At 40.6% G+C, this 27,079-nt stretch overlaps 1 protein-coding gene across 5 annotated transcripts in view; it reads left to right on the top strand.

Annotated features, from left to right (window-relative positions):
- cenpt (centromere protein T) overlaps positions 1-27,079 on the top strand; it is a 53,429-nt gene that overhangs the window by 4,342 nt on the left and 22,008 nt on the right. For 4 of the 5 annotated variants that reach the window (XM_043707082.2, XM_087995938.1, XM_087995937.1 and 1 more), the window contains exons 4-8: positions 14,146-14,293; positions 15,484-15,577; positions 17,618-17,757; positions 20,293-20,365; positions 25,843-25,970. In XM_043707082.2, the coding sequence (XP_043563017.2) occupies positions 14,146-14,293; positions 15,484-15,577; positions 17,618-17,757; positions 20,293-20,365; positions 25,843-25,970 (583 nt within the window). The remainder of the gene's footprint in view (positions 1-14,145; positions 14,294-15,483; positions 15,578-17,617; positions 17,758-20,292; positions 20,366-25,842; positions 25,971-27,079) is intronic. The other variant, XM_087995939.1, reaches the window with a different exon arrangement.

The raw sequence follows: 27,079 nt of genomic DNA, 5'->3' as shown, positions 1-27,079 counted from the left end.
CCCACCTGTCAGAACCCTTCCTATTCATATACCCATCCAAATGCCTCTTAAATGTTTCAATTGTACCATCCTCCACCACATCCTCTGGCAGCTCATTCCATACACGTACCACCCTCTGCATGAAAAAGTTGCCCCTTAGGTCTCTTTTATATCTTTCCCCTATCACCCTAAACCAATGCCCTCTAGTTCTGGACTCCCCGACCCCAGGGAAAAGACTTTGTCTATTTATCCTATCCATGCCCCTCATAATTTTGTAAACCTCTATAAGGTCACCACTCAGCCTCCAACGCTCCAGGGAAAACAGCTTCAGCCTGTTAAGCCTCTTCCTGTAGCTCAAATCCTCCAAACCTGGCAACATGTAAATCTTTTCTGAACCCTATTTATCCTATCCATGCCCCTTATGATATTATAATGCTCTGACCAATAAAGGAAAGCATACCAAATACCTTCACTATCCTATCTGCCTGTGTCTTTACTTTCAAGTAGCTGTGAACCTGCACTCCAAGGTCTCTTTGTTCAGCAATACTCCCTAGGACCTTACCATTAAGTGTATAAGTCTTGCTAATATTTGGTTTCCTAAAATGCAGCACCTCGTATTTATCTGAGTTAAACTCCATCTGCCAGTTCTCAGCCCATTGGCCCACCTGGTCCAGATCCTATTGTAAACTGAGGGAACCCTCTTCGCTGTCCACTACACCTCCAATTTTGGTGTCATCTGCAAACTTACTAGTTGTACCTCTTATGCTCGCATCCTAATCATTTATGTAAATAACAAAAAGTAGAGGACCCTGCACCGATCCTTGTGGCACTCCACTGGTCACAGGCCTCCAGTCTGAAATACAACCCTCCACCACCACCCTCTGTCTGTCACCCTTTGAGTCACTTCTGTATCCAAATGGCGAGTTCTCCCTGCATTCCATGAGATCTAACCTTGCTAATCTGTCTCCTCTGGGGAACGTTGTCAAAAGCCTTACTGAAGTCCATATAGATCACATTTACTGCTCTGTCCTCATCAATCTTCTTTGTTACTTCTTCAAAAAACTTAGTCAAGTTTGTGAGATATGATTTCCCATGCACAAAGCCATGTTGACTATCCCTAATCAGTCCTTGCCTTTCCAAATACATGTACATCCTGTCCCTCAGGATTCCCTCCAACAACTTGCCCACCACTGAGGTCAGGCTCACTGGTCTATAGTTTCCTGGCTTGTCTTTACCGCCCTTCTTAAACAGTGGCACCACGTTTGCCAACCTCCAGTCTTCCGGCACCTCACCTGCGACTATCGATGATACAAATATCTCAGCAAGAGGCCCAGTAATCACTTCTCTAGCTTCCCAAAGAGTTCTCAGGTCCCTGGGATTTACCCACCTTTAACCGTTTCAAGAAATCCAGCACTTCCTCCTCTGTAATCTGGACATTTTGCAAGATGTCACCATCTATTTCCTTACAGTCTATATCTTCCATATCCTTTTCCACAGTAACTACTGATGCAAAATATTCATTTAGTATCTCCCCCATATTCTGTGGCTCCACGCAAAGGCCACCTTGCCGATCTTTGAGGGGCCCTATTCTCTCCCTGGTTACCCTTTTGTACTTAATATATTTGTAAAAACCCTTTGGATTCTCCTTAACCCTGTTTGCCAAAGCTATCCCATGTCCCCTTTTTGCCCTCCTGATTTCCCTCTTAAGTATACTCCTACTTCCTTTATACTCTTCTTAGGATTCACTCGATCTATCCTGTCCATACCTGACAGATGCTTCCTTCTTTTTCTTAACCAAACCCTCAATTTCTTTCATCATCCAGCATTGCCATCCCTACCAGCCTTTCCTTTCACCCTCACAGGAATAAACTTTCTCTAGACTCTCGTTATCTCATTTCTGAAGGCTTCCCATTTTCTAGCCATCCCTTTACCTGCGAACATCTGCCCCCAATCAGCTCTTGAAGGTTCTTGCCTAATACCGTCAAAATTGGCCTTTCTCCAATTTAGAACTTCAAGTTTGAGATCTAGCCTATCCTTTTCCATCACTATTTTAAATCTAATAGAATTAAGATCGCAGGCCCCAAACTGCTCCCCCACTGACAGCTCAGTCACCTGCCCTGCCTTATTTCCCCAAGAGTAGGTCAGGTTTTCCACCTTCTCTAGTAGGAGCATCCACATACTGAATCAGAAAATTGTCTTGTACACACTTAAGAAATTCCTCTCCATCTAAACCCTTAACACTATGGCAGTCTAGTCTATGTTTGGAAAGTTAAAATCCTCTACCATAACCACCCTATTATTCTTACAGATAGCTGAGATCTCCTTACAAGTTTGTTTCTCAATTTCCCTCTGACTATTGGGGCGTCTATAATACAATCCCCATCATCCCTTTCTTATTTCTCAGTTCCACCCAAATAACTTCCCTGGATGTATTTCCGGGAATATCCTCCCACAGCACAGCTGTAATGCTATCCCTTATCAAAAATGCCACTCCCCCTCCTCTCTTGCCTCCCTTTCTATCCTTCTTGTAGTATTTGTATCCTGGAACATTAAGCTGCCAGTCCTGCCCATCCCTGAGCCATGTTTCTGTAATTGCTCTGATATCCCAGTCCCATGTTCCTAACCATGCCCGAGTTCATCTGCCTTCCCTGTTAGGCTCCTTGCATTGAAATAAATGCAGTTTAATTTATTAGTCCTACCTTGTCCCTGCCTGCCTTGACTGTTTGACTCACTTCTGTTCTCAGCTGTACCCGCCTCAGATCGATCTCTTTCCTTACTATCTCCCTGGTTCCCACCCCCCCACCTTACTAGTTTAAATCCTCCTAAGCAGTTCTAGCAAATTTCCCTGCCAATTTATTAGTCCCCTTCCAATTTAGGTGCAATCCGTCCTCCTTGTACAGGTCACTTCTACCCCAAAAGAGATTCCAATGATCCAAAAATGTGAATCGTTCTCCCATACACCAGCTCCTCAGCCATGCATTCATCTGCTCTATCCTCCTATTCCTGCCCTCACTAGCTTGTAGCACTGGGAGTAATCCAGACTCATATCTTTGTAAATCTTTTCTGAACTCTAAGTTTCACACCATTCCTCCTGTAGGAGGGAGACTAGAATATCATGATGTCGTATCATGTTGCAGGGTGCTCCAATGTAGTAAACTGGTAGTTTGGCTAGGTTGATAGCACTCATGTTTTTGAGTCAGAGGTGATCTGCAGCTAATTGTGAAATGAAGGTCACAAGACCTGTGTTACTGAGGCATTAAAACAAATCCTCAAGAACCTAATCAACTGTAGTAAGATCCTATGACACTGAAGAGAAGGATTATATTTAATATCCATGAGTTTACACTCTGACACATTTGAAATTAGATTAGATTACATTACAGTGTGGAAACAGGCCCTTCGGCCCAACAAGTCCACACCGACCCGCCGAAGCGAAACCCACCCATACCCCTACATTTACCCCTTACCTAACACTACGGGCAATTTAGCATGGCCAATTCACCTGACCCTGCACATCTTTTGGACTGTGGGAGGAAACCGGAGCACCCGGAGGAAACCCACGCAGACACGGGGAGAACGTGCAAACTCCACACAGTCAGTCGCCTGAGGCGGGAATTGAACCCGGGTCTCAGGCGCTGTGAGGCAGCAGTGCTCTGAAATATTGGGCTTTGAAGTATGGAGAATATTTGAAAATGTTTATTTCGAGATGTTTGTGGTCCAGTAGAAAACTTAATGGATTATATTTATGGACCATATGGTCTTCTGGGAGCAGTGCAAGCTAGCATGATTATGATCGAAAAGAAACAATGTATTTGAGTTAATTTAAACAAAATGATCCAAGCAATTGAAGATAATGAAAGTCAGAACAAAAATAGAAATTGCTGGAAAAACTCAGCAGGTCTGGCAGCATCTGTGGAGAGAAAGCAGAGTTAACATTTCAGTCCACTGACCCTTCTTCAGAACTGATTTTAGCTGGGAAAGTGTTGGCATATATGCTGAAGATGGGTTGGAGGAAAGGTGAGGGAGGAATATGTGATCGGGGAGATGGAGTCCTGAGACAGAGAGAAACACAGTTATGCAGTCAGATGAATGAGAAAAGGTCAGCATAGGAGAATTGATAACTAGGAATTAACTAATAGGGGCCATTAGTGGCTGACAATGTGGTGTTCGTGGTAGCGGCCCATGTGATGGCAAGGTCTGGTGTATGGGGGTTGGCTTAAGGTCGTGGGAGAAGGTGCTCAGGCCCTAAAAGTATTGAACTCGATTGAGTACTGCAGGCTGTGGGGTCTCCAAGTGGAAAATGTGCGTGTGGCACGGTAGCTGAGTGGTTAGTGACAGCATTGTGTTTCACTGTGCCAGGGACCTGGATTTGATTCCAGCCTTGGGTGCCTGACTTGTTATGTCTGTATGTGTTTCCTCCAAATATTCCGGTTTCCTCTCACTGTTCAAAGATGTATGTATTAGGTGGATTGGCCATGCTAATGTGCCGATTGTGTCCAGGGATCTGCAGGCTAAGTAGATTAGCCAGCATAAATGTGGGGTTACAGGGACAGGTTGAGGGTTCGATTGGAATGCTCTTTAGAAGGTTGTTGCAGACTTGAAGGGTTGAATACCTCTTTTCGCATTGTAGGTGCTTTACAATTCTATGAAAATGAGATTCTGTTCTTCCAGCTTGTACTGAGCTTCTCTGGAGCACTGCATCAAGCCCAAGATAGTGATGCTGGGTAGGCAACACAGTGTTGTGTTGATGTGGCATGCAACAGGAAGCTCACGTTTATTTTTGCGGACAAAGTGAAGGTGTCTGCAAATCAGTTGTCCAGTTTGCGTTCATCTCCCCAGTGTTGAGGAGGCTACATTGTGAGCAGCGAATACAATAGATTAGATTGAGTGAAGTGCAGGTAAATATCTGCTTCACCTGGAAGGTGTGTCTGAGGCTTTGGGTAGTGAGGTGAGAGAATAAATGAGCAGGTGTTTTGCCTTCTGGGATTGAATGGAAAGGTGCCGTGGGGGTGTGGATAAGCATTGGGAGTGGAGGAGTGTCCTGGAGGGAATGGTCCCTGCAGAATGCTGACAAGGGAAGGGAGGGGAATATACGTTTGGTAGCATCCTGCTTGAGGTGGTAGAAATGGCAGCTAATAATCCTTTTCCTAGCTTAAATCAGTTCTGAGCCCGAAGTGTTAATTCTGCTTTCTCTCCACAGATGCAGCCTAATTTGCTGAGTTTTTCCAGAAATTTCTGGTTCATCCTGTTTCATTACTATACCCTACATTAAGATGAGTGAATACCTTGAAAATGGGTTAGAATTTTGTGTACAGGTTTCGAATAAAGGCTTCGCAATCCCTCACTTAGGTGAGCACAACTCAAGAAAAACAAAACAGAAAAACTGTTATCTAATGAAACCTACTGCATTGATCCTTTATAATTGCCAAACTTTTATTATAAGTTGTTATCCTTGGCCCAGAGATAGAACACTCCTCTCTGAGTCAGGAAATTGAGTGTGAAATTCCCAGTCTAGAAATTTGAGAAAATAAATTAGGCTGCTACTTTCGTGCTGTCCAAAGTAATGCTTCAGTAAACCAATGTTTGCTGGGTCAAATAAAAAATCCCAAAAGCATACTTCTAATATCTATTTATCCCTTAGCATGTAATATTAAAACAGATTACCTGATCATTTATTTCATAACTATTTGTGGAATCTTACATGAGAAAATTGGCTTCAGCCTTTCGGGTTCTGTAAATTATTTGCATTTTTGAGTTCTTGTCTTGGCAACAAGTTGACAAATGGTAGTTTTAGTGTATTTTTTAATCAATCTGTTCAAAGATTGCAGCAGGTAGGATTTGAATTTGGGCCTTGACACTGACTCTTGCCCAGAGGGGAACACTACCGCTGTACCATAAGAGCCCTACAGTAGGTTTGGTGCACCAGATTAAGAGAATTTATTGAGTAATAAAGCATTACCTAACAATCAATCAATAGCTTGAATCACATACTTTACTTTCTGAAGCAGCTTGGACATAAGTTGGTGCAAGCTCTGACCTATTTCTTCTCTCAATTTCTTTTGTCTTCTGCAAACCTCTAGAACTATATACTAGATTGTTTTCAAAAGTTATTGTTATACCTCTCTGGCTTAGTATCCAAGATGTCACCTGGGTATATTCATAAAAGCAATGGACTTGCATTCATAACACAATCAATGGACCATCAATACATGTTCACACTTACAGCAAAGAACTAATGTGTACACTCTAAACTACAATTAACGAGCAAAATATTGTTCATGTTGGAAATTTATAAGAACAAAATGAAACTGGAAACTTTCGGCAGGTTGTAGAGTAGCTGTGGAGACAAACAGTTAACAGTAGGATGATTTTTCATCACAATTTATCGTACAATTGACCAAAAATGCAGACAGTTTGGATCCTACATTGTTCTTTTTGGTAATCCAATTACAATCAGAATTTAGTGAAAGATCACATAACACTAGGTTGTAGTCCAACAGGCTTATTTGGAAGTACTAGCTTTGGAGTGTTGCTCCTTCATCAAGTCGCTGTGGAGCAGGATCATAAGACTCCAAATTTATAACAAAAGAATACAGGTTTTATATTAAAAAAAAAGTGACACCTCAGCTCAGATAATGCATTAAGGGTGTGAGGTTAGAATCTGTGTGTTTCCTAAACTTGAGCCATACTGGTTCTATTTCCAAAGTAGGGATTTATAACTTGTTACATGGATTGATCGCCACAGATTGTGCTTTTTGAACAAAATATCTGCAATTACAATTCTGCAAATGCAAATTCATCCCGTAGACTAATATGTGTGTGCATGTGCTAAAGAGAGGAGAGAGAGAGGGAGAGAGAAAATACAAGCCTGTGAGAGGGTGTACGCATGGGTGAGTGTGTGGGAGGTTTATGTGTGCGTGTCTGCGAGAAAGCGTGTGAGAGAAAATGTAAAAGTGTGTGTGTATGTGAGAGTATATTATGTCGTGGGGTCACCTGTAGTGTGACATGAACCCAAAGTTCCAGCTGAGGCCATCCTCATGGGTGCCGAACCTGGCAATCAACCTCTGCTCGGTCAATCTGCATTTTTCCATATCCTAGAGTCTGTGGGGTGAATTTGCATTGATTGATATTTTATTGTCACTTAATGCTAAACTGTACATTCTTTGGATATGCCTGATTATTTTAAACTTTTCTGATTTCCATGTAATTATTTTGAATTGTTCTAATTCTTTATCTTTTGTTTATACAACTGTCTTGCTTCAAAGAAAATGAAACTGCCATTCGTTATGCCATCCTTTATTTAAATTCAACCTAATCAATGCAAGCTATAATTTCCCAACTACGTCACTGCAAGTGTTGTTCATGAGAAAATAAGGTATTTAAACAGAATTCAAGTCCACACTTGTAATGAAAGCTTTACTTTAGTTAATGTTACAATACTGGGTAAACCCCTCTGCCACATAGAAAAGCTCACCTTGCGCCATAATCTATTAAATTTCGAGCGGCAAAGAACTATCCCACTATTAAAAGAAAAAAATTAGCTATTTTATATTTTAAGTCCAACAGAGAACATTAAACAACAACTATTTATGACTCCTTTCTCTTCAAACTATTTCTATTCCCCCCCCGACTACAATACTGGTCCGATAAATTCCCTCTTAAACTAATGGCAAAATCAATGTCAAACCCAGTTATTATTTTTGGACGTCGCACTTTCTCTGTAGATTTCTCTCAGTTGGTTTCAGTGTTCTGCTGCACAAATTTCTTATGGACAGGTACCTTTCAGAGAGCTATTCTGCTGGCTATTATATTGGTGCTTGGCAGCTCTTTGCAGTTCTCCCTCTAACTGTTCAAAAGGTCCAGTGTTATACCCCATATCATTTCATTGGTTTGATGTCATCCCAACAGTAAAATTCAAATTTGATTGGATTTTGGTATCTGGGGCATAGTTTAAACTGATTGGCTGAATTTGAATTTGTTTTATGCCATGGCAACGCAGCTCCAACTATATGTGTCAACCAAATGTTACAATTTTAAATTTTTCAGCATGGAAATTTCAGCTCCCTTAAAGGTACAGTACACATCTACAACTTCATAACAATTTTCAACCTCCGTTCTTAAAACTCACACTCCACTGTTTCCTTGCTCCTCATTTTATACAATAATCTCACACCAAATTTACCATTAATTAATATATCCATCACCTAATCCCTCATTCTGTTAGGTCTCAGACATTCCCTCTGACCATTTCAGATGATAACACTTTCCTCAGGGTCATCAGGGGTAGCACCTTAGGGTCCAAACAACTTCTGTTCCTTCATCAATGACTTTGCCTCCATCAGCAGGTAAGAGTAGAAATGTTAACTGATGGTTGCAGAATGTTTGGCTATTCACAATTCTGTAGATGCTGAAAGAGTCTGTATCCACATGCATCAAGACAAAGGCAACTTCAAGGCCTGGATTGATAAGTGGAAAGTAATATACATACAACTTCAAAGACATGTCCTGAAAAAGCAAGGATGATGTGGGAAAAACTTTTTTTTTTCTCAGTGAGTAGTTAGTGTCTGAAATACTCTATCTGGAAATATGATAGAGGCAGGTTCAATTAAGACATTCAAGAGGACATTGAATGATTATTTGTATATAAATAGTGTACAACAGTTTGGGGACATACCACGAAATTGGTACTAGTTAATGATGCTCATTTATAGAGCTGGTGCAGCCATGATGGGTTGAAAACCTCCTTTTTCACTATAACAATTCTGTGAAATGCCAAGCAAAGGCAATTTCCAACAAGAGTGAATCTAGTTATTGGTTCTATATGTTCAATGCCATTACGATCTCTGAATTCTTACTGTCAAAATGCTGGGGATTACCATTGACTGGAAAGTGAATTGGACCAACCAATTGATGCTATGGCAACAAAAACAGGAAGAGCCGAGGAACTCTTCAGTGAACAACTTGCCTCCTGTTGCCCCAATGTTTATCCACCATTTACATGGTGATGCATCAATCTGTATTGAGCTGAATAAATGCAGTTCTGTCAACACCCAAGAAGCTCGACACCATCCATAGCAATACATCCATAGCTTGATTGGCATTCTATCCGCCGCCTTCAACATTCACTCCCATAAGCACTGGTGCAGAATAACATCAATGTATACATTCTACAAGTTATTTGAAGCTCCTTCAAACATAAGCTTCCAAACACAACTACTGCCATCTAAAAAGACAAAGGCAGCAGATATGTGGGAACAGTACCACCTGCCAGTTACCCTCCAAATCGCACATCATTCTGACAGAACCATATCCTGTCCCTTCTCCATTGACTGTGTCAAAATTCTGTACTCCCTCCCTCAGAGCAGGGTTGGTGAACCTATATCCCAAGAAAGCAGCTCATCAACATCACGTCCAGGGTTAGTTTGAAATGGATGATAAATGCTGAACGTGGCAGTGACTCCCACACCCCACGAATGGATAACAAAAATTTGGAACACAATCCAACAGTTAACTCTTTGCTAATCAAACATCTGCCCAAACAGAAGTAAAGTGCCTGAATTTCAAATGTAAGCAAAGATATACAGTATATTTAAAAAAAAATTATTGGAAGACTTAGTCATAGAGATGTACAGCATGGAAACAGACCCTCCGGTCCAATCCGTCCATGCTGACCATATATCCTAACCTAATCCAATCCCATTTGCAATTACTTGGCCCGTATCCCTCTAAACCCTTTCAATTCATATACCTAACCAGATGCCTTTTAAATGCTGCAATTGTACCAGTCTCCACCACTTTCTCTGGCAGCTCATTTCATACACACACCACCCTCTGCGTGAAAAGTTTGCCCCTTTGGTCTTTTTTATATCTTTTTCCTTCTCACCCTAAACCTATGCCCTCTAGTTCTGGAATCCCACACCAAAGGGAAAAGGAAATGGTGGAGGCTGGTACAATTATAGCATTTGAAAATCATCTGGATGGATATATGAATAGGAAGGGTTTAGAGGGATATGGGCCAAGTGCTGGCAAATGGGACTAGATTAGGTTAGGATATATGGTCAGCATGGACGAGTTGGACTGAAGGGTCTGTTTCCGTGCTGTATATCTCTATAACTCTGTGACTTTGCCTATTTATCCTATCCATGCCCCTCATGATTTTATAAACCTCAATAAGGTCACCCCTCAACCTCAAGTCCCAGGGTAAACACTCCCAGCCGATTCAGCCACTCCCTATCGCTCAAATCCTCCAACCCTGGCAACATCCTTGTAAATCTTTTCTGAACCCTTTCAAATTTCGCAACACCCTTCCAGTAGGAAGGAGACCAGAATTGCAAGGAATATTCCAAAAGTGGCCTCCCAAAGTCCTGCATAACATGACCTCCCAACTCCTATACTCAATACTCTGACCAGTAAAGGAAAACATATCAAACGCGGCCTTCTCTATCCTATCTATCTGCGACTCTACTCTCAATGAGCTATGAACCTGCACTTTGAGGTCTCTTTGTTCAACAGCACTCCCTAGGACCTTACCATTAAGTGTATAATTCCTCCACTGATTTGGTTTTCCAAAATGCAGCATTTGTATTTGTATTTATCCAAATTAAACTCCATCTGCCACTCCTCAGCCCAGTGGCCCAATTGATCAAGATTTCGTTGTACTCTGAGGTAATCTTTGCTGTCCACTGCACCTCCAATTTTGGTGTCATCTGCAAATTTACTAACTATACCTTCTATGTTCGCATCCAAATCATTTATATAAATGACAGAAAGTAGTGGACCCAGCATCGATCCTTGTGGCACCCCATTGGCCACAGGCCTCTTGTTTGAAAAGCAACCCTCCACCACCACCCTCTGTCTTCTACCTTCGAGCCAGTTCTGTACCAAATGGCTAGTTCTCCCTGTATTCCATGAGATCTAACCTTGCTAACCAGTGTTCCATGGGGAACCTTGTCGAATGTCTTACTGAAATCCAGAAAGATCATGTCCACCACTCTGCCCTCATCAATCCTCTTTGTTACATTATGTCCCACTCACAAAACCATACTGACTATTCCTAATCAGCCCCTGCCTTTCCAAATACATGTAAATCCTGTCCTTCAGGATTTCCCACCACCAATGTCGCATTCACTGGTCTATAGTCCCCTGGCTTGTCCTTACCACCTTTTTAAAATAGTGGCACCACGTTAGCCAACTTCCAGTCTTCCGGCATCTCATCTGAGACTATAGCTGATACAAATATCTCAGTAAGAGCCCCAGCAATCACTTCCCTAGATTCCCACAGAGATCTTGGCTAAACCTGATCAGGTCCTGGGGATTTATCGCATTTAACGCATTTCAAGACCTCCAGCACCACCACCTCTGTATTATGGACATTTTTCAAGATGTCATCATCTATTTCCCCACATTCTATATCTTCCATGTCCTTCTCCACTTAAACACTATGCAAAATACTCGTTTAGTATTTCCCCCATCTTCCGCGGCTCCACACATAGGCTGCCTTGCTGATCCTTGAGGGACTCTATTCTCTCCCTAGTTACCCTTTGTCCTTAATGTATTTATAAAAACTCATTGGATTCTCCATAACCCTATTTGCCAAAGCTGTCTCACGTCCCCTTTTTGCCCTCCTGATTTCCCTTTTAAGTATACCACTACTGCCTTTATACTCTTCTAAGGATTCATTCGATCTCTCTGGTCTACCTGACATATGCTTCCTTGTTTTTCTAAAGAAAACACTCAATTTCTTTAGTCATCCAGCATTGTTGTGGTTCTGTTCGCCGAGCTGGAAGTTTTTGTTGTAAACGTTTTGTCCCCTGGCTAGGCGACATCATCAGTGCTTGGGAGCCTCCTGCGAAGCGCTTCTTTGATGTTTCCTCCGGTGTTTATAGTGGTCTGTCCCTGCCGCTTCCGGTTGTCAGTTTCAGCTGTCAGCTGTAGTGGTTGGTTTATTGGGTCCAGGTCGATGTGTTTGTTGATGGAGTTTGTGGATGAATGCCATGCCTCTAAGAATTTCCTGGCTGTTCTCAGTCTGGCTTGCCCTATGATAGTAGTGTTGTCCCAGTCGAATTCATGTTGCTTGTTGTCTGCATGTGTGGCTACTAAGGATAGCTGGTCGTGTCGTTTCGTGGCTAATTGATGTTCATGTATGCTGATTGAATCCAGCGGAATGAATCCAGCATTCCCTACACCTACCAGCTTTTCCTGTAACCCGTACAGGAATATACTGTCTCTGGACTCTCGTTATTTCATTTCTGAAGGCTTCCCATTTTTCAGCTGTCCCTTTACCTGTGAACATTTGCCCCCAGTCAGCTTTTAAAAGTCCTTGCCTAATACCATCAAAATTAGCCTGCCTTCAATTTAGAACTTCAATTGGTAGATCTGGTCTATACTTTTTAATCACTATTTTAAAGCTCATAGAATTATGGTCGCTGGCCCCAAACTGCTTCCCCACTGACACCTCACTCATCTGTCCTGCCTTATTTCCCAAGAGTAGGTTAAGTTTTGCACCTTCTCTAGTAGGAACATCCACATACTGAATCAAAAAATTTTCTTGTGCACGCTTAACAAATTCCTCTCCATCTAAACCCTTAACACTATGGCAGTCCCAGTTTATGTTTGGAAAGTTAAAATCCCATATCATAACCACCCAATTATTCTTACAGATAGCTGAAATCGCCTTACGAATATGTTTCTCAATTTCCTGCTGACTATTAGGGAGTCCATAAAATAATCCCAATAAGCTGATCATCCCTTTTTTATTTCTCAGTTCCACCCATTCCCTGGATGTATTTCCAAGAATATCCTCCCAAAGTACCGCTGTAATGCTCCCCCTTATCAAAAATGCAACTCACCCTCCCCTCTTGACCCCCTTCCTAACCTTCCTGTAGCTTTTGTATCCTGGAACATTAATCTGCCAGTACTGTCCATCCCTGAGCCATGTTTCTGTAATTGTTATGATATCCCAGTCCATGTTCCTAACCATGCCCTAAGTTCATCTGCTTCCCCTGTTAGACCTCTTGCATTGAAGTAAAATATAGTTTACTTTATCAGTCCTACCTTGTTCTGTGCTTTGTTCCTTCCTGCCCTGACTGTTTGACTCACTCCCTTTCCCAACTGCACCAGTCTCAGATTGATCTCTTTCCTCAGTATCTCCCTGGATCCTATTTCCCCCCCCCCCCTTACTAGTTTAAATCCTCCTGAGCAGCTCTGTCAAAGCTTCCTGCCAGTATATTAGTTTCGCTCCAATTCAGGTAAAATCCATCCCTGTACAGGTCACTTCTACCCCAAAAGGGATTCCAATAATCCAGAAATGTGAATCCTTCTTCACTGCACCAGCTCCTCAGCCACACATTCATCTGCTCTACCCTCACTAGCTTGTAGGACTGGGAGTAATCCAGATAATACTACCCTTGATGACCTCTTTTTTTAAAATTCCTGCCCAACTTTCTATATTCTCCCTTCATAATCTCATCCTTTTCCCTTCCTGTGTCGTTAGTTCCAATGTGTACAATGTCCTCCTGCTGGTGGCTCTTCCCTTTGAGAACATTCTGCACCCTTTCTGAGACATCCTTGATCCTGGCACCAGTGAAGCAACGCACCATTCTGATTTTTCACTGCTGGCAGCAGAAACGTCTGTCTGTGCCTCTGACTAGAGTCCCCTGTCACAATCGATCACTTGGAACCTGACGTACCCTTCATTACATTAGAGCCTATGTTGACACTACAAACCTGCTTGACAATAGCAACCAGATTTCAGTATTAGTTCATTTTCCTTAAAAGGCTTTTGGGGTGATCCTGACGTTATGAAAGTTTTTTTCCTTAATAGCCATGTTTCAGATTGCTTAGGTGACACAGTCTGGTGTTCATTTTCACATTGTGTAGGGCAAACTGGACTGGACAAAAAGTGCTAATTGAGCCAGAGACACTTCCATCCTGTAAAAAAAAAAGTTCAAGAGTGAGCAAAGTACAAATGACTTTTGTTGATCCCAGTGACTAATTCCAGCATGGTTTTTGTTTAACTCTGTCCTATGCTACATGAATGTGTATATGTAAGGTTGTGTTTGAATTCTTGGGGCCAATTTATGGGAATAGTCATGATGCTGAACCTGAGAGAAATGTCAAGGGAAGCTCTAAGTTCTATTCTCGTTAATAAGGAAATTCATATTTTAGGAAAAGGTGGCTGCGCAATCATCAAAAAAACAAACAACTGGAAAGAATTATCTCGGACTGAAGAAAACGAAGACTGTCAGAGCAATCTCTCAGGAAGCTTTAGACGATTACACACCAAGAAGTCTTCTGAAGAAATTCATGCAGACTGGTGAGCTACAACAGAATCTTACAGTTCTTTAGTTAACTGCTCAATATAGGAATCCTTTACTTAAATATATGAAAGTGAAAAAGAAGTCAAGATTTAGAAATCTTTTCAGATTTCTAAATTGAGAAGTTTTTAATCTGGCTAGAATTTATGTGAAAGTAGCTGTGCATTTTCACAGGCACAGTTGGCCTTCCGCATCTTACCCTAGTGGTAGCTAGTGTGTGAACCAAAACAATAAATATGAGAAAACAAATGAACAGTTGGCATAATCATAGAGAAACATTATCCTTGTTCTGTCTTGATATCCACACATTTAAGGAAAAGCTGTTAGTTAGAATAAGAATACTATTGTTACGACATGGCGGTGAACCCTTCTGTTAATTAAACCAAACATCCAGATAAGCTCACTTCGTCTTGTAATCTGTTAAAATGTAAGTGACATCCAACTCCCAAATACCAGTATTTAAAGAAAATAATATCAATTTATTGCTTAACTCTAACAGTGAACATTAAGCAACAACTATTCACAACTCTAAGCACCCCTTTCTTGTAACTGCTTATTATCTGTCTCCAACTCTATAATAATATACTTTCCAATAAAACACTTATTAAAATCACACCAACTTAATTTCAAAACCATACAGAGACTGTCATCTCCGGTGTCTCTTCTTCCAGCTGAAGATCTCCCTGAGTCATCGTCTTCTTTTTACTGTGAATACGTTTCACATGAAAAGGTACCTTTGATAGAGTGTGTTTCAAATGGCATTTGCTCTCTCGATGACAGTTACTCTGTCTGACTTTAAAACTGCCTGCCATTTTTGTACCCCCAACATCAGATTGTCTCGTTTGTTCAATGCTGACAAATTCAGACTTGATTGGGTTTTAGTATCCTGGGGCATAACTTAAACTGATTAAATTCAAATTGTTGTCAAAACAGCAACCAACTAAGGCATCTATTTCACAGCCAAATGTTACATATTTCTAATTTTCCAGTTCATGCTGAGACTGCTCGTTAGCCATAAGACAGGAACTTCCAAGCTCTCAGTTCAGAACAGTATTCACTTCATAATACTATCATTGTGCCATAACAGCCCACTGATTATATCAACATAAATGTTGGAGGTGACTCTTTGTATTATGTTAAAAGTCTTAAGATTATAAATCCTTGAACAAATCTTCTGTTTTCTTAACAGAGCTGGAATCTTCCCTGGTTAAGGTAGCAAATCCTACAATGAAAAGGTCTGTGCAAAAGAAATCTCAATCCAAGGCAAAATTGTTATCTTGCAGGTATATAAGTTAATGAAGTAAGAATGCATAGATCTTACTCCTCACATGCATGATCTGTCAGTGAACTCCACTTGGACTGCAGCAGTTTGAGAAGGAACCTTGCCACCACTTTATTGAGAGCAATTAAAGACAGACAGTAAATCACGGAGACGTGACTGCAAGGGGATCAGGATTGGGAGCTGAATATTCAAAAAATAGACAGGTGGGTAGAGGGGGTGGGTTGCCATATTAGAATGAAATGAAATGAAATCAATAGTAAGAAACAAAGCAGGGCCAGATGGTGTAGAATCGAGGAACAAAAAACGCACAGTTGGAGTTATGTTGAGGCCTCCAAACAGTAGTCAGGAGCTGGGCGCAAGATATACCAAGAGATAGAAAAGATATGTAGGAAACGCAAAGTTAAAGTGATCATGGGGGATTTTAATATGTAGGTGGTCTGGGAAGATCAGGTTGGTAGTGTAATGTCTATGAGATGGCTTTTTGGAGCAGCTTGTGATGCAACCCACTAGGGAACAGGCGATACTGGATTCATGGTGCAATGAGGCAGACTTTATTAGGAAGCTTAAGGTGGAAGAACCCTGAGGAGGCAGTGATTCATAAGATGATTGAATTTACTCTGCAATTTGAGAGGGAGAAGTTAGAATCAGAGGTAATGGTATTAGAGCTGAATATAGGCAACCACAGAGGCATGAGGGTGGAGATAGTTAGAATTGACTAGGAGAGGAACCCAGCAGGAAAGATAGTGGAACTGCAAAGTCAGGGGTTTCTGGGGATTATTCAGAAGACACAGCAGAGATTCATCCTGAGGAAAAAGAAGCATGGTGCAGGAAAGATGAGGCAACCATGGTTGACTAGGGAAGTCAGGGATAGCATGAAAGCTTATAATATGGTGAAGGGCAGTGGGATGCCAGAGGATTGGGAAGCTTACAAAGGCTAACAGAAGGCAACAAGAAAAGAAATAAAGAGAGAGAAGACGGTAAGCAAGCCAGTAATATAAGAAGAGTGTAAGAGTTTCTTTAGATATATAAAGAGCAAAAGCGAGGCAAAAGTGGACATTGAACTGCTGGAAAATGACACTAAAGCTATAGAAGTGGGGAACAAGAAATTGGCTGAGGAACTGAATAATTATACTAGTCTTCACAGTGGAAAATCTGAGTAATATCCCAAAAATTCAAGAGAGTGAGGGGGCAGAGCTGAGTATGGTGGCCCCTCACTAAGGAGAAGGTGTGAGAAAAAGTGGCCTGAAGATGGATAAATACCTGGACGAGATGGACTATACCCAGTGTTCTAAGGGGATAGCTGAAGAGATGGTGGAGACGTTAGTGGTGATCTTTCAAGAATCACTAGAATCAGGAAGGGTTCCAGAGGACTGAAAAATTGGTAACCTGACATCTCTGTTTAAAAAGAGAGTATGGCAAAAGAGGGAAAATTACAGACTGATTAGCCTAACCTTGGTCATGGCTAAGATCCTGGAATCCATTGTGAAGGATGAGACTTGTAAATACTTGGAAGTGTGTGATAAAATAGTGCAAAGTCCGCATGGTTTCATCAAGGTGAAGTCATGCCCAACAAATCTTCTGGAATTATTTGAGGAAATAACAAGCAGGTTAGACTAAGGAGAGCCAATGGATGTTATCTAGCTGGACTTCAAGAAGGTGCTGCACAGGAGGCTACTGAGTAAGATAAGGGCCCATGGTGTCAGAGGCCAGTTGCTAGCATAATTCTGCTGTCACCTGCTTGCATGTTCATAACTGTTGTAATAAGAGTTACTGGAAATAGTAAGGAATTTTTAAGAAAATCCCTGAGTGATTCCTTATGCACATTTAGACTTGAATTGCTGAAGAAGAGTGTAGCCCTCTTATCACCATCCTGGTTAAGCATAGGCTGAGCTACATGTCTTAATTTGCACTGTCAAACAAACATTAAGCGAGTTTGACAGCCATTTTTATCAGAATTTAAAATTTTGATTTAAAAAAAGAGTAAAAAATTGTACATCATGAGCTATCAGAACATTTGCTTAAATTATTCCTTTATTCTCAGTAATAACAGCTTTGGTTTAAGTTCGTCCGTGGAAGATGCCACAGAGCAGAGTTTGCCTGTTGACCGTACAAGTCAAAAACAGAAGATAAATGTTTCGGAGTTTGAAAAGGCAACACAAAAAAGTCTTCAACAAACAGAGGGTACGTGTGACTTAGCCTGATGATTCAATTATTTGAGAAATTGTTAGGTCAAGGATTTTTTTCTGTTAAGCGTCATTGCAGTGCAGAACGGTTTCATGCCCCACTCTATCCCCATAGTTCTGCAAGTTTATTCCAACAAGAGTTATCCAATTTTCTCATGAAATCATTGATTGCTTCCACTTCCACATTCTTAATGCAGGGAGATGCAGGTCATTACCACTACTGCACTAAATGTTTTTCCTTGCATTCATCTGTACTTACTGACCAAAACCTTTTTGTTTACCTGTCTAAATTTTTTCCTAATCTTGTACATTTCAAATAAATCTCCCCTCAATCTCCTTCACTTTAGAGACCAATTCCAGCTTCTCCAATCTAACCTTGTTTTAAAAATCCCTCATTCTTGAAAGGTATGATCATATGAAATCGGAGCAGAAGTAGGCGACTTGGCCCCTCGAGCCTCCTCTGCCATTCAATAAAAGCACGTCTAGTTATTTGAATTTTGGATTCCATATTCCCATCTACCCTCCAAAACCTTTGTTTCTCTTGTCTAATAAAGATTTTATCTACTTCTGACTTCAAAATATTCTGTGACCCGACTTCCACAGCATGCTGAGGCAGAGAGTTCCAAAATTGACAACCTTCTGAGAGAAAAAGGTTTTTCTTACCCCTAACCTGACCCCTAAAAGTTCTGGGCTCACTCAAAAGGGTAAACGTCCTTTCCACATCCACCGTATGAGCACCATTTAGGACCTTATGCACCAATCAAGTTATCCCTCACCCTTCTAAACACTCATGGAAACGAGCCCAGTTTGTCCAAACTGTCCTTGTAAAACAATCCACTTGTACCAGGTATCAATCTAGTTAACCTCCTCCTAACCTCCAAATCACCTCCAATGCATTTAGATCCTCATATAAATAAAGAGATTAAACAAAATTGTACTGAGTAATTGAGATGTGTTGGGTCCTATATAACTGAACCATAACATTCTTCCCTTAATGTTCAATTCCTCTTCTAAAAAAAGCTTGCATTCCATTGGCACTCTTGATTACACGCATCTTGTTATTTTGATAAATCTCTGCATGTCAAACTTTTACTAAAGAATGTTTGTAAAAGGTGAACTTTCTGTTTAGATCAACAGCATGATATTTTCAAATAGGCAAAAGTGAGGACTGCAGATGCTGGAAATCAGAGTCTAGATTAGAGTGGTGCTGGAAAAGCACAGCAGGTCAGGCAGCATCCAAGGAGCAGGAAAATCGACATTTCAGGCAAGAGCCCTTCATCAGGAATCATTTTCCTGCTCCTCGGATGCTGATGATATAAAGTGGCAAACTGTTCTGATCTGAAATGCCTGAAAGGTGGGAGCAAATTCACTCGTAAGTTTCAGAAGTGAATTAGTTAAATACTTGAATTAGGAAAATAAAACATGGGACTTTGGATAAGAGCAGGGGAATAGGACCAGCTCAATAGCTGTCTTCTTGCTTTCAGAAAAGCTTCTTGATTTCCACCTCTGTTATATCAGGCAACACTTGTATCTTAGGTAGTTTAACCCTGAAACTCTCATCCGTGCCTTTGTTATCTCTGTCTTTAATCTTGACCATTCCAAGATGCTTCTGGCTGGCCTCCTTTCTATCTTCCATAACCTTGAAATTCCATGATGTTATTGCTTGGGTTGTAACACAAAATAAGTCCTGTTTGTCCATCACCACTGTGTTCTTATAATCCACTTTGGCTCTCAGATGAGCAATGGTTTGTTTTAATTCTGACCCTTGTTTTCAAACCCATCTGAGGTCTTGCCCATCCCAACCACTGTAATGTCTTCCAGTCCTGTGAACTTATGAGAAATTTATGTTCCAATTGTGACTTTGAGTAACTCTTTATTTGAGTTTTTCTGCTATTGGTAGCCATTGATTTGCTTTTGAGGTCTTGTGGTAAAGGAGAAGTGATGGTGAGGAAATGGCCTATGGATATTGACACTAAACTATTAATCCAGAAGAACCAGGTTTGACTCCCACCATGCAAAAGTTAAAATTCGAATTCAATAAAAAAATTGAATCAAGGGTCTAATTATCACCATGAAACTGTTCAACTGTTGTCAGTTGCTTGAAAATTCCGTCTGGCTCACTATCGGTCCTTTAGGGAAGGAAGTCTGTCATCCCAACCAGCCACAACAATGTAGTTGACACACGGATAATAAATGCTGGCTTAACAGAGATGCCCACATCTTGAGTGATGCAATTTGACTGGGAAATGTAGCAAAGTTTATATGATGGATGCCAATGGCAAGTATCTTGAAATCATAATAGTGAAATCATAATAGTGATCTTTCAAACCGTCGATGCTTAAATGTTCAAATAACCTGTTTACAGTCACTTCTGAGACTTGCATATAATGAATTGTGAGTTATATAAGATTCTAAACGTTTTTAGCTTGTAATTGTACTTCAACAAGAAAACACTTCCTTTAGGAGAATAAGGGGAAAAATAATGGATGAAATGGTTGTGTATTTTATGTGCTAAAATTCTTTTAATTTCTAGAATCCCAACAAAGTGAACAAGTGGAACAATGTGACAAGAGCTCAAGACTTCCAGACATCTCGACAATAGTTGGGTAATAATTATGTAATGCAATTAAATTAAGGGTGATTTTATTTGATAGTTATTTGGGTGTATTTTGCTAATTCAGCTTATAAATGTTGCAAAGATGCACAATAAATGTGTAATGACTGAGGAGTTTCATCATTCTAAGGTTCATTTATGACTTTCTGGGTATGATTGGCGAAATTGATATATCTGTTTATAAGAATTCCAATGACCAAGGGGGAAAAAAGGAGTTAAACTTCTAGCATTAATGTTGCTATACCTACTTTCTGGTCCATTCTGCATACAATGTTACAACAGTTACATATCTCTGCTCGATATTCTGGCACCACCCAGTCTTGATATGATAAATTCTGGAGCTGGTTATTAAAATGTATTAGTTTACAGTAGTATTTAATTATTGAACATTTTCTATGTCTAGCTTTTACATACCTATATCCATTTTTGCTTGATTGCTCAAATTGCATATTGAAGGCTGACTAATGTCAAAAGCGTGGCTTATGATTGGATAGCATCAGAGATTTTGGACTTGGAAGTTAAATTAAATGAAATCAGTGTTGCTTTAAATTCTCAATGTTGTTTTGCTGGATTGATTATTCCATCCTTACTTGCCTGAGCTACTGGCTAGAGTTGATTCAGTTTGGTGTCTTGTGAAGGCAATATGGTGATAGTAGGAATTGCTCATCTGGTAGCTTCATGGTCGTTCTTATTAATACTAGCTTTTTATTTCTAGATTTTTAAGTCTGCAGTCAAATTCTCAAACCTCTATGGTGGGATTTTGTTAGACTTTTGTTTCAGGGATTTGTGGACTGACCACTTAAGTGCCACGTTACTGTGCCATGTTTTAGTTTGAAATTATTTGTATTGTTTTAGATAAATTTACTAAGAGTATAATTAATGGGTAACTTCTAGAATGATGCTTAGAGAAGTTAATGCTCAAATATATTGTTGCATCAGTTGTGTTATCAATACAGGAGCTGTAAAATATTTATTGCCAGAAACAATGGTAAAAGTTGTGGGTGCTTTTTACGCACACTTCTGAGAAGAAACTAATTGATTGGATTGTGCTTAAAACTCTTATTGTGGAAACTCCTGAAGAATTAACCCAACATATTTCTAAACTGTTTACCTTGTATGTCATAATGTACACACACTCCATGCCTCTCAAAAATGAAATGTTAGCACTAACTGAATTAGACAGAGTAAAATAAAGGTCATGTGTGCATGACATTAAAAACAAAGGATTATAAAGATAGTAGTTTAATGTTATGACAGGCTAGTTAGCAAGGAGAAGATGAGATCCATCAAAACTTGGTCTGGTAAATAATGTAGAGGGAGAATGTCATGTTTTTAGGTAAATGTATGGGTTCTATGGGAGATAAGGTGTTCATACAGGATCTTTTCAATAAAACTAAAAGTTGCTAATGTTCTTCCAAAGAGAATGAAGACAGCAGTGTGGAAAGATTTAAACTAGCAAAGTGGGCAAAGAGATAATGATAAGTGTAAAAATAATTAAAAGCAGTTTAGAGTAATAAGCAAAATACAATATGAACAGATAATGTGGTGATATCCCTCAAGTTGAAAAATGTGGTGCTGGAAAAACACAGCAGGCCAAGCAGCATCCGAGGAGCAGGAGAATCTTCAGGAAGGGCTTATGCCCGAAATGCGATTCTCCTGCTCCTCAGATGCTGCCTGGCCAGCTGTGTTTTTCCAGCACCACATTTTTCAACTCTGGTCTCCAGCATCTGCAGTCCTCACTTTCTCCTCTCTGATATCCCTCAAGTTTTGCAGTGAATAATGTTTAATAACCTAAATAGCTATCCAGATACGAACAATCTTAAGAACATTAAAAGAAAGAATAAGCAAAGAAAAATACAAAAATCAAAGGATTGCGAGAGCAGAAGAAGATGACCATTTGGCCTGTTGTTCTCATGCCAAGGCACATTGGCAATTCAGTGCAGTTGCAGAGGTTAATTACATAGGTTAAAGCATGAGAAAGCATATGTAAAACATCCTCAAGCAAAGAGATTGCTGAGATTCCAGGAAGTATTTGTTTTTATAGGGTTATTGGCCTTCGGAGCAGTGTGTCAAAGTTTGTTGGATGTTCACTTCCAGTTTGCTATCTAAAAGGGAACTTGACATTCCTTGAGAGAAGCTAATGCTTCAAGTTAATTATAGTTTAATGTAGTCCCCTGAAGTTTTGCTTATTTGCCTTGAGGAAAAGAAGACGACTTGAGCAATGCTTTTCCCCATAAATTCATAGTCCTTTACCTGATGAGGTCATAGTGTTGCTGACAGCTTAAGTGACGTTAATGGACTTGATAGTTTTGCTTTTCCTTTCTTAAGTTCTGGCCCACTCAGCTGGAGGGCACGGTTAGGAATATGGGACTGGGATATCATAGCAATTACAAAAACATGGCTCAGGGATGGGCAGGACTGGCAGCTTAATGTTCTAGGATACAAATGCTACAGGTAGGACAGAATGGGAAGCAAAAGAGGAGGGGGAGCGGTGTTTTTGATAAGGGATAGCATTACAGCTGTACTTGTGGAGAATGTTCCTGGAAATACATCCCGGGAAGTTATTTGGGTGGGACTGAGAAATAGGAAAGGGATGATCAGCTTATTGTGATTGCATTATAGACCCCCCAATAGTCAGAGGGAAATTGAGAAACAAACTTGTAAGGAGATCTCAGCTATCTGTAAGAATAATAGGGTGGTTATGGTAGGGGATTTTAACTTTCCAAACATAGACTGGGACTGCCATAGTGTTAAGGGTTTAGATGGAGAGGAATTTCTTAAGTGTGTACAAGACAATTTTCTGATTCAGTATGTGGATGTTCCTACTAGAGAAGGTGGAAAACCTGACCTACTCTTGGGAAATAAGGCAGGGCAGGTGACTGAGCTGTCAGTGGGGGAGCAGTTTGGGGCCTGCGATCATAATTCTATTAGATTTAAAATAGTGATGGAAAAGGATAGGCTAGATCTCAAACTTGAAGTTCTAAATTGGAGAAAGGCCAATTTTGACAGTATTAGTCAAGAACTTTCAAAAGCTGATTGGGGGCAGATGTTCACAGGTAAAGGGATGGCTAGAAAATGGGAAGCCTTCAGAAATGAGATAACGAGAGTCTAGAGAAAGTATATTCCTGTGAGGGTGAAAGGAAAGGCTGGTAGGGATGGCAATGCTGGATGACGAAAGAAATTGAGGGTTTGGTTACGAAAAAGAAGGAAGCATCTGTCAGGTATGGACAGGATAGATCGAGTGAATCCTTAGAAGAGTATAAAGGAAGTAGGAGTATACTTAAGAGGGAAATCAGGAGGGCAAAAAGGGGACATGAGATAGCTTTGGCAAACAGCGTTAAGGAGAATCCAAAGGGTTTTTACAAATATATTAAGTACAAAAGGGTAACCAGGGAGAGAATAGGGCCCCTCAAAGATCGGCAAGGTGGCCTTTGTGTGGAGCCACAGAAAATGGGGGAGATACTAAATGAATATTTTGCATCAGTATTTACTGTGGAAAAGGATATGGAAGATATCGACTGTAAGGAAATAGATGGTGACATCTTGCAAAATGTCCAGATTACAGAGGAGGAAGTGCTGGATGTCTTGAAACGGTTAAAGGTGGGTAAATCCCAGGGACCTGAGAACTCTTTGGGAAGCTAGAGAAGTGATTACTGGGCCTCTTGCTGAGATATTTGTATCATCGATAGTCGCAGGTGAGGTGCCGGAAGACTGGAGGTTGGCAAACGTGGTGCCACTGTTTAAGAAGGGCGGTAAAGACAAGCCAGGGAATTATAGACCAATGAGCCTGACCTCAGTGGTGGGCAAGTTGTTGGAGGGAATCCTGAGGGACAGGATGTACATGTATTTGGAAAGGAGAAAGTGAGGACTGCAGATGCTGTAGATCAGAGCTTAAAAATGTGTTGCTGGAAAAGCGCAGCAGGTCAGGCAGATTCCTGAAGAAGGGCTCATGCCCGAAATGTCGATTCTCCTTCTCCTTTGATGCTGCCTGACCTGCTGCGCTTTTCCAGCAACACATTTTTAAGCCATGTATTTGGAAAGGCAAGGACTGATTAGGGATCGTCAACATGGCTTTGTGCGTGGGAAATCATGTCTCACAAACTTGATTGAGTTTTTTGAGGAAGTAACAAAGAGGATTGATGAGGGCAGAGCGGTAGATGTGATCTATATGGACTTCAGTAAGGCGTATGACAAGTTCCCCATGGGAGACTGGTGAGCAAGGTTAGATCTCTTGGAATACAGGGAGACTAGCCATTTGGATACAGAACTGGCTCAAAGGTAGAAGACAGAGGGTGGTGGAGGGTTATTTTTCAGACTGGAGGCCTGTGACCAGTGGAGTGCCACAAGGATCGGTGCTGGGTCCTGTACTTTTTGTCATTTATATAAATGATTTGGTGCGAGCATAAGAGGTACTGTTAGTAAGTTTGCAGATGACACCAAAATTGGAGGTGTGGTGGACAGCGAAGAAGGTTACCTCAGATTACAATGGGATCTTGATCAGATGGGCCAATTAGCTGAGAAATGGCAGATGGAGTTTAATTTAGATAAATGCGAGGTGCTGCATCGTGGGAAAGCAAATCGTAACAGGACTTATACACTTAATGGTCAGGTCCTAGGGAGTGTTGCTGAACAAAGAGACCTTGGAATGTAGATTCATAGTTCCTTGAAAGTGGAGTCGCAGATAGATAGGATAGTGTTTGGTATGCTTTCCTTTATTGGTCAGGGTATTGAGTACAGGGGTTGGGAGGTCATGTTGCAGCTGTACAGGACATTGGTTCGGCCACTGTTGGAATATTGCGTGCAATTCCGGTCTCCTTCCTATTGGGAAGATGTTGTGAAACATGAAAGAGTTCAGAAAAGATTTGTAAGGATGTTGCCAGGGATGGAGGATTTGAGCTATAAGGAGAGGCAGAACAGGCGGGGCTGTTTTCCCTGAAGCGTCGGAGGCTGAGGGGTGACCTTATAGAGATTTATAAAATTGAGGGGCATGGATAGGGTAAATAGACAGGCTTTTCCCTGGGGTCAAGGAATCCAGAACTAGAGGGATAGGTTTAGAGTGAGAGGGGAAAGATATAAAAGAGACCTCAGGGGTAACTTTTTCATGCAGATGGTGGTATACGTATGGAATGAGTTGCCAGAGGAAGTGGTGGAGGCTGGTCCAGTTGCAACATTTAAGAGGCATTTGGACGGGTATATGAATAGGAAGGGTTTGGAGGGATATGGGCCGGGTGCTGGCAGGTGGGACTAGATTGGGTTGGGATATCTGGTCGGCATGGATGGGTTGGACCGAAGGGTCTGTTTCCATGCTATACATCTCTATGACTCAATGACTGTATTAGTACAGCATATTTTTGATGATGCGTTTAGAGAAATGTGTGACGTAGCTTGTAACGTATAATGAGCTGAGTAGAATGTTATGTATTTCAAACAGAGTTTAATATGGTCCATGTGGTTGTCTGTTTATTTCAGTTTAATTAATCCTGACTTTGAAGAATCCACAACAAAACCCATTCTTTGTAGAAGACCAATAAAACACAAAGTTATAAATGAGAATGACTTTGAAGAGGGCGTACATAATTACCTTCAACAAGGAAAAGGTATAAAGTTGATCTATTTTTTTGCCATTTTATGGTTTCTAACCATATTACTTTACATCTACTTAAATAGCCTGCAGTAATTTGTCACTCAGTTTTGCTTTTGCCTTTTTGCATTTAGGGAATGAATGGATATTATTGTGCAAGTACTATGAATATTAATTGGAAAATGTGTTTTGTTTATTTTACTTAAGTGTAAACGATACAGATGAGTTAAATTTGTCAAAAATATTTGATACAAAACAAAAATGTGCAGACAGCAGGTGTGACTGTATTTGAAGGGAGAGAAGCACTTAACATTCTCTGTGACCTTGATGAACCAGGAATAGTGAGAAGAAAGAATGAAAAAGAGAGACTGTGATGGGGTAGATATCTGGAGACATTACATGACAAGAGTATCATGGTGGAGGGTAAAGGGCAAGTGGTAATGGGTAAAGCAAAGAAACAAAATGTGTCTGGAGAAGTTATGAATGGCCACATCAGAAAGCACTTCTGTCCGAAAGCAAAGGGAAAAGAAAAGGAGGAATAAGAGATTATAAATAAAGCAACAAAGAAAATGGGGCAAAATATGGACAGAGGTTACAAGATCAAGTTGTTAAATCTAACATGAAGATGGTGTTTTTTATGGAGCATGAATGGAACTTCATTGGAACACTGCAGGAGGCTAAGGGCAAAAAGGTCAAAGTGGGAATAAGAATTAAAAACTAAAGAATTAAAATAATAGATTATTTTAAGTTCATGGTTATGCTCACATCCTGAACAGAGATTTTTCTCAAAGCAGTCAATCAATCTTCCCACTGTAGAGTGCATTGTGAGTGTTGAATCAAGTAGAATATGTTGAAAAAAATACAATAAAATCACTGTATTATCTGAAAGGGCTGGTTGAAGCCTTGGCAGAGGGAAAAAAGGACAGGTGTTGCATCCACTGTGCTTGGATGGAAGGGTGCTTTGGGAAGTTGGGGAGCTGTTATGAGTGCGTAACAAAGTGTACCAGTGTGTCATGGAAGGTTTGGTTCCTTCAGAATGCTGAAAAGGTAAGATGTGTTAAGTTGGGCTATCACCTAAAAAATGGAGGAAATGGCAGGGAATGATCTTTTGGTCAGTGTGTTGTG

The sequence above is a fragment of the Chiloscyllium plagiosum genome, unplaced genomic scaffold (genome assembly GCF_037043375.1).
Source record: "Chiloscyllium plagiosum isolate Xiang-an unplaced genomic scaffold, Cpla_swu_hap1 HiC_scaffold_17, whole genome shotgun sequence".
NCBI lineage: Eukaryota > Metazoa > Chordata > Chondrichthyes > Orectolobiformes > Hemiscylliidae > Chiloscyllium > Chiloscyllium plagiosum.
Note: the sequence above shows the minus strand (reverse complement) of the source record. Positions and strands in the feature narration are given on the sequence as shown.